We start from the raw sequence: 7,035 nt of genomic DNA on the forward strand, positions 1-7,035 counted from the left end.
TTCCGTTTCAGAGAATGGGTGCTAAAACCTTGTGTGTGTATGTGTGTGTGTGTGTGTGAGAGAGTCAGAGAGAGAGAGAGAGAGAGAGAGAGAGAGAGAGAGAGAGAGAGAGAGAGAGAGAGAGGACGAGAACAAGACTGCTCAGGATAACCCTACCCAGGACCAAGATGTCCCCAGGACAGTTGTGACTTTTCTGAATGCAGACGGAGAAAATACCTCTTAAAACCTCAAATCCTCCCAGTTTCTTCTTGGGTGTCACTAGCATATCAGGCAACAGAGCCTAAACTATTCCATAGAAATTCTAACTAAGATTTGTTTAGGGATCTCCAGGAGGCTCAACACCACCTGTGTCAAGACTGGGCTTTGAGCGAGCGAGCCAGCAGTGTGGTCCTCCCTGCACCAAGGCTTGCTCCTCATTAGGAGAAGCCCATTAAGGTGAGAGGCTCCCAGCTCCCAGCTGCCTGAGAGATGCACTCTCCCGGTCCCTCAGTGTCAGATCACCTGGTACATTCCGGAAACTCGAGACCTCAGATCAATAGCCCTTTGCCAATCTTTAGAGAACTAGAAAGGAGGTCTCAGATGCAACAAAACATCAGTCTGGCAGGAAGCACTCTTGCTGTTAGAGAACCTCAGCCCTGTTTCAGAAGCTGGGGAGCACATGGGAAGCCAGAGGGGTAGTGGGTACATCTCTGCCACCATTCCTCCTGTCTATACTTGGCTCTCTCAGCTCTGTGGAACCGAACGCCTTCCAGTGATGAAGGGATTTTACCAACCACTCCTGTGCCTGGGCTGGACTGTGGTTGACACGGGGGACAATCTCCACTGCCCACAGGTCTACTTTCAGACCTGAGTACCCAGTTCTACTATGAAACCTCTACTGCTTCTTGGCAACTCTCAAGTTCCCGGTAAACTTTCTTGTTCCTGGGTTCTGTTCAAAGATGTCTACTTCTTGGGCTGGAGAGATGGCTCAGAGGTTAAGAGCACTGGCTGCTCTTCCAGAGGTCCTGAGTTCCAACCACATGGTGGCTCACAACCATCTGTACCCTCCTCTGGCATGAGGGCATACATGGAGGCAGAATGTTGTATACATAATAAATAAATAAATCTTTTAAAAAATATATTAAAAAAAAAAGATGTCTACTTCTTAGCCAGAAACCCAAGGAATGCTTTTCAACCCCAAATGACACAAATCCCTTTCCAGAAAGGTATATTCCTCTCGGCCAGCCCTTTAGGTCACCCCTATCAAACAGACACAAGACAGCAGAAGGCAGAGATGGGCCTTGCTTGGACAGATGCCACATGTCATCAGAACAAGGCTGGGAACAGAAAATTACACAGGAAACTGAAGAGAATTTGGATGACTTGGTGGCCCTCAGATATTTTGTCACCAAGGGCCTCTCTGGTTAGAGCCCTGCTTTATCTACCAAACACATGGAGCAAAAGCTGTTTGCTTGGTTTTGCTTCTGAAAAGTACACAAGCCTCCACAAGCTTCTAATCAGAGATCATCAAGAGTGTCGGTCCCTCTTGTGGGCATCTCTCTGAGCCAAACACGGACACGTGGTGACTGCTTTAGCTTGCACTGTCTGGTCAGGTGAAGGTACAATTACCTTGAGGCCTTTGAAACACTGACAAGCCTTTGTAGGAGGGATGGGGGTGGTACTTCCTGGAAAAAGAGGGTGAAAGAAGCAGGTGTGGGAGCTGGGCCGTCTCCAGAAGAGGAGCGGGGCAGTGTGCAGCTGTCAGGCCCCGCCCTCAGGATGCCTGCAGGGACAGGGACAGCAGCCCAAGCAGGGTATCTCAGGGGCCATCCCGAGTACCACCTGTTTAGCTGCCCTTTCATGCAGAAGTAAACAGGGTTGGCTGTGTTCTACACAGCAAGAAACTGTCTCTGACTTGGTCTTTGGTCGTTGCATGATTATATGGAGGCCAACCTCAAGCCTGGTCCCACCTCTTTCCTCAAGTACCAGGTCACACTCCTCCAAATCAGAGAGAGGGACTCACCTCTGCCAGGTACAGCACGCAAAATTTCAAGTCTTCTGAAGAGCCTTCAAAGAGAACAGAAAGGAAGACTCACATTAGAATTGGCTACCTAGCCAAAGCCTCTCTGGGCACAGGAGGCTGCGTGTGGTGCCTCCCCTAACAAGAGAAAGAGGAGGGCAAGTGTGGGGAGCAGAGCAGTCTCTAGAGCAAAGTCCACTAACTCACCCATCCAAGTGATGCACAGTTGAAAGGCGTTTGCCTACCTGACCCAGGGAATGCCGGAACCCCATTCTCAGGAGACCCTCTGACCTCTAACAGCCAGGTACAGGGAGTTATCTGTATCCCAGAAGGACTCCTTCTTCCCAGAATTCTGCCGGTGAGGTAGCACACTTCTGCGGTTTCTCTTAAACCAGTGGTTCTCAATCTTCCTAATGTTGCGACCCCTTGTGTTGTGGTGACCCCAACCATAAGTTTTCATTGCCACTTCATAACTATAATTTTGCTACTGCTAGGAATCATAATGCGAATATCTGATATGTAGGATACCTGATATATGATTCCTGACAAAGGGTTATTCGACCCCAAGGAGGTCGCTACCCACAGGTTAAATACCTACGCCTTAAACTCTACCATCTTTTCTGTTTTGAAATTCAACAGGGAGCCATTTAATCCTTGAGTGGACCTTGTTCCTCACTCAGGGAAGCACGGGTCAGCGAGGGACAGTCTTCAGTCCCATCTCTGTGCATCCTGGCAGACAGCTCTTCAACATGGCCACGCTCTCTAGACTGTCACTACTGGTCAAATATGGCAAACTCAACCCGTTACAAAACTGGAGAAGATTAGGGAGGGCGGTGGGCTGTTCCCTTCCCTTCTTGAAAAGACTCTTAGTTCAGGAGAACTCCAGATGGAAAGGAAGGGAACACTGGGAGATGGGGGCAGTATAGCCACGAGCGTGGAGATGGAACTGGGCCAGTCCGCACAGAAGCACACAAGCCCCCGCCAGAACACCTGCCCTCCTCCCTTCACCCCCTCCGCCTCGGGTTTTGGCTGCACTGTCTCTGAAGCGTTATGTGGACACAGGCCTGGGAGAGTTGGGGACTCCCTGCACTTCCAGCTGTTGGCCTTACCAAGCAGGGTGTCAGTTTTTGAGGAAAGCAACTATCCAACACAAGTAACAGCAAGCACTTGAAGTGTCAGGGACCCTGGAGTACCACAGTGATCTGGGCCAAGTGCTGCCCCAAATGCTTCCACCAGTCAGCTCAGGGGCTGAGAGTACTTGCCTCTGTATTCATTCCTGTCCACTAGGAGGCAGGGCTCCTAGCATCCTTGGCTCATGTGAGAACAGAGGACCCATGGGGAAAGTTACTCGGCCAGGTGGTAGGACCTGTAGCTCAGTTCTATGGCTCACACTCAACCACCGCACAGCTTGCCTCTCAAATGCCAAGCTCCAGGGGACCCCTTCAATGCATACGTAAGGCAAAGGAACCAGCAAACCAAACAGGGTCTGTCACTAGGAGAAGCATCGAGGTAGGAGCAGACTGCACATCAAGCCAAGCTCTAAAAATGCAGGGAGATAGAGACCTAACTAAGGGAAGCCAGGCCTCCTCGAGCAAGAGAGTGAACACATCCCAAGGGGCGAGAGCCGCCGGGCAGAGCTAGAACAAAAAGTCCCATAAGTAAATGGAGGTCCACTCCAGACTTGGACTCCGTCTTTCTACTTTTTTCCACATGGAAACAGGCCCTGCCTCAGAAATCTGTAGTGTTTAAAAAAATGGACCCCAATGCCTCTGTGGGTTCTGTGTATTGGTGAGATGGAGACAAGGGGTTTCCTTTGTTTAAGAAAACATACTGAAATATTTCCTAGCAGACCCTAGTCTAAGGCAGAGAGAGCCACTACAATCCATGTAAGAAAGTAATAGGGGAGAAGGCCCTACAAGTACAGAACAGGACTGGGAGATGAGAGAATCAGGAGGATGGGAGCTGAGGCTGGAGAAACACACTGTCAGACAGTCCCCGTGTCTCTGCGCTCTGACACCAGCCCTGCCCCCTCCCTGGCATCTGTGCTGGCAGCAGTGGGTAGCAGGATTCAGAGCCGAGGGTGCCAGGGAAGGAGTGTTTGCAGAGAACTTCTGCCTTGCTGGAAGAGCTGCACACCAAGGCTTCCGACATGGGGGTTTTCCTTGAATCACACTTACTGCCTCTGCCATTTTGGAGTTCATCAGGGAGTCTTTAGTTCCAGAGTGGGCTAACTTCCCCATGTGATGCACAGACCATGCAGGAGGAATTATTAGGGCATCATGCGCTAGGTGGAGGCCAGAGAAGGCTTCCTGGCCCGTGTCTGCTTATCTATCTATCTATCACTTACCCAGAGAACAACTTATTGGTGGTCGAGATTCACCAAACCTTCTCCACTAGTGGAGGCCGGCCAGAGAGCTCTTGTCTATGTTCTCAAGGGAACTCTGTGGACAGTAAGTGGCAGGGCTGAGATCTGAACCCAGGACAGAGAGCTCCCCACAAAGCCTGGATTCCTAATCCTATAGCATATGTCTGTGATCCCGGCCAGCTAGGAGCTCCAGGGTGGAGAGGATCTTCCCCAGCTCTCACTGCCATGGCCAGAACTAAGGTGGACATGGAAGACAACTGAGATAATGTCAAGCAATTGTTCGAGCAGCTGGGGCTGAGGCAGCTGAGTTTCTAAGCTGGAATCCTGGCTCCTCAGTGTGCCTGGAGAGCCCATGAGTCAGACAGACATTTCCAGGTCATATCTAAGATCAGACAAGGCCAGAAAGACACACCGTGGGTGTGACGCTGGCTGCCAGGGGGGCAGAAACACAAAGAGTAGCAAAACCAGGGGGCAGCAGTGGCAGGAAGAGACCACAATGGGCCCCAGCTGACCGGAGATGTCCCAATTGTTAGCACCAGCTGTCCTCCTGTTCCCAATCACATTGCCACTCAGTCCTGACGAACCCTGGGAGAAGCTGACAGGAGGAGTGACCTAACTCTGGAACTCCAGTGGAGGAGTCACCCACTGCCAAGCTATGGCGGCGCTCTGGTCTCCTCTTAGCCATCCATTGTTTACAGAAACAAGTGTCCATTGGTCACCTGACTATGCCATGCTCCCTGTTGACTCCCAGGAATAGGGTTGAGTAGCAGAGCCAGGCCGCAGCAAACAAGTCACAAGGGAGTCCTTGGTCCCAGGGATAGACTGGATTCTGCCCTGCTAGGGAGCAGCACTTGCCAGCCCCAGCCTGCCAAGCTGGAGACCTTCTTTGTTTAACCACTTTTGGCCCCCTAAACTGACTTGAAATCGAGTAGAAACCTAAGAGTCTCATGCCATGGTTAGTTAGAGACCATTCCGCCACCAGACACTCCAGCTAACTCCCAAATGGCCTCTTTGGGGGCATGTGGGAGGGGCTAGGAAATGGCACCAGCCTCAGGACACCGAACCCCACAGCTCTGACTCTGGCTGCTACAGCAGAGGGCGTGGGACTTCAGGAGAACACGGAGCCTATCTGAAGGGAGCTGAATGGTAAGCTCCGTTTGGTGTCTGCAAGTAAATCTAAGCCCTGAATCATGTACCTTGAGTGCTCCTTCCAACTAGCCTTCTCCGTCCATCTCAGCAGCTCTAGGTGTCCCAGGATTCACTTTCAAACCCTCTCAGACCTGTGGTCTACCCAGGAATCCAGTACAGGTACCTATCTCCCATGCCAACCGGACAGGCTGTGTCCGTGATCATCTTGCCTGAGATGCACTGCCGGGGTCACCCTTAGCTTTGACCTTAGCTTTCATTGTGACTGTCCCATCATCCACAGGCAGACACGGCCTCAGCCCCAGACCATCTCTGCATACAACTGAGTCTCTGGGGAGCCTCTCTGCACCCCTTAGCTCTTACCACCCACCATGAACATCACTGCCTGGTACAGGAGAGTGTGTACAAATTCCTCAAACTCCAAATCCAGGCCCTGGGCCTCCAGGAGGGGAAGCCCAGTCAGCCCCCAGCCTGTATATCCCAATCTGGAAGCAGGGTGATATGAGTAGTAACCAGCTTCTCCCAGGAGCCAGTGTGGTGTCAGAGACAGGTGGGAAACTGTGAAGGGGTAAAAGGAAAAGGAAAAGGCCCACAGAGGTTACAGTGTACTGTTCTTACAGTGAAGCTGTGTTTGGCCCCCAGTCCTGCGGCTGCTGCTCTCTCTACCCTCCACCCCAGATCCACCCAAAAAGCAGTCAGCAGGAAGCTGGGTCAGTAAGGGTTTGGGGCTTGTGGCCCTGGACCTTCAGAGTGTGCAGTGGTCAGGGTTCAGGTCCTGGTGCACCTAGTGCGAGGTACTGAGCACTGCTCTGCTGGGTACACAGGTCAGCCAAGAGGGGCACGGCAGGGAAGCCAGGCTGACAATAGTAAGCATTGTGTGTGAGCACAGGGGAAGGTGTGAGAGTAACTGGAGGGCAGACAGGAGCCATCTGGAATACCAGAGCCATTGCCCTTCCCACTGCCCCACGGGCTGGCCCTGAGGGCCGTGTCTCCCTTACTCTCCTGTCAGTCCCGCACTGCACGGGGAGGCCATTTCCCAAGGAGGCCAGGGCACCAAGCACACGGATGGCTTTGCAAGCAGTCAGGAAGTTCTGGAGCAAAACCCGCCAAAACAGAATTCTTTCGCCGCTAATATTTTCCTCCTGTGCCCCCACTGCCCTGAGATCACACAGGTCTGTTGTTGTTTGCATAATCTGGGAGAGGAAACCGAGCCCCTTTCGGCTGAGACCTCAGGCGCCAAAGCCTGTGGCTGGACAGATCCTCCCAGCTGGCTTTCCGTTCCCTGGTCCCCTGTGAGCCAGGACACCATGGAAAGTTTTGGGTTAGAAATTCCCAGCTTGCTGTTGATGTTCGGGCATACTCCAGCTTCCTAAGGCTCTGACCAGGCCCCACACAGCCGGCTATAAAAAAGGAGTGTCCACAGATCATGCTTGGAACAAGGCACTTTACATAAATGACCTAACTTAACCCAGCAACCTTGTGAAGTGCCATTATCACCCTGCTTCACAGAGAGGAAATGGGCTCA

The 7,035-nt window shown here is 52.0% G+C and overlaps 1 protein-coding gene across 5 annotated transcripts in view; it reads right to left on the bottom strand.

The window, feature by feature from the left end:
- Nucleotides 1–7,035, bottom strand: part of Rgs3 (regulator of G protein signaling 3) — a 124,097-nt gene that overhangs the window by 53,317 nt on the left and 63,745 nt on the right. For all 5 annotated transcript variants that reach the window (XM_026781910.1, XM_026781911.1, XM_026781912.1 and 2 more), the window contains one exon: nt 2,003–2,046. In XM_026781910.1, the coding sequence (XP_026637711.1) occupies nt 2,003–2,046 (44 nt within the window). The remainder of the gene's footprint in view (nt 1–2,002; nt 2,047–7,035) is intronic.

Source organism: Microtus ochrogaster, chromosome 10 (assembly GCF_000317375.1).
Source record: "Microtus ochrogaster isolate Prairie Vole_2 chromosome 10, MicOch1.0, whole genome shotgun sequence".
Taxonomy (NCBI): Eukaryota; Metazoa; Chordata; class Mammalia; order Rodentia; family Cricetidae; genus Microtus; species Microtus ochrogaster.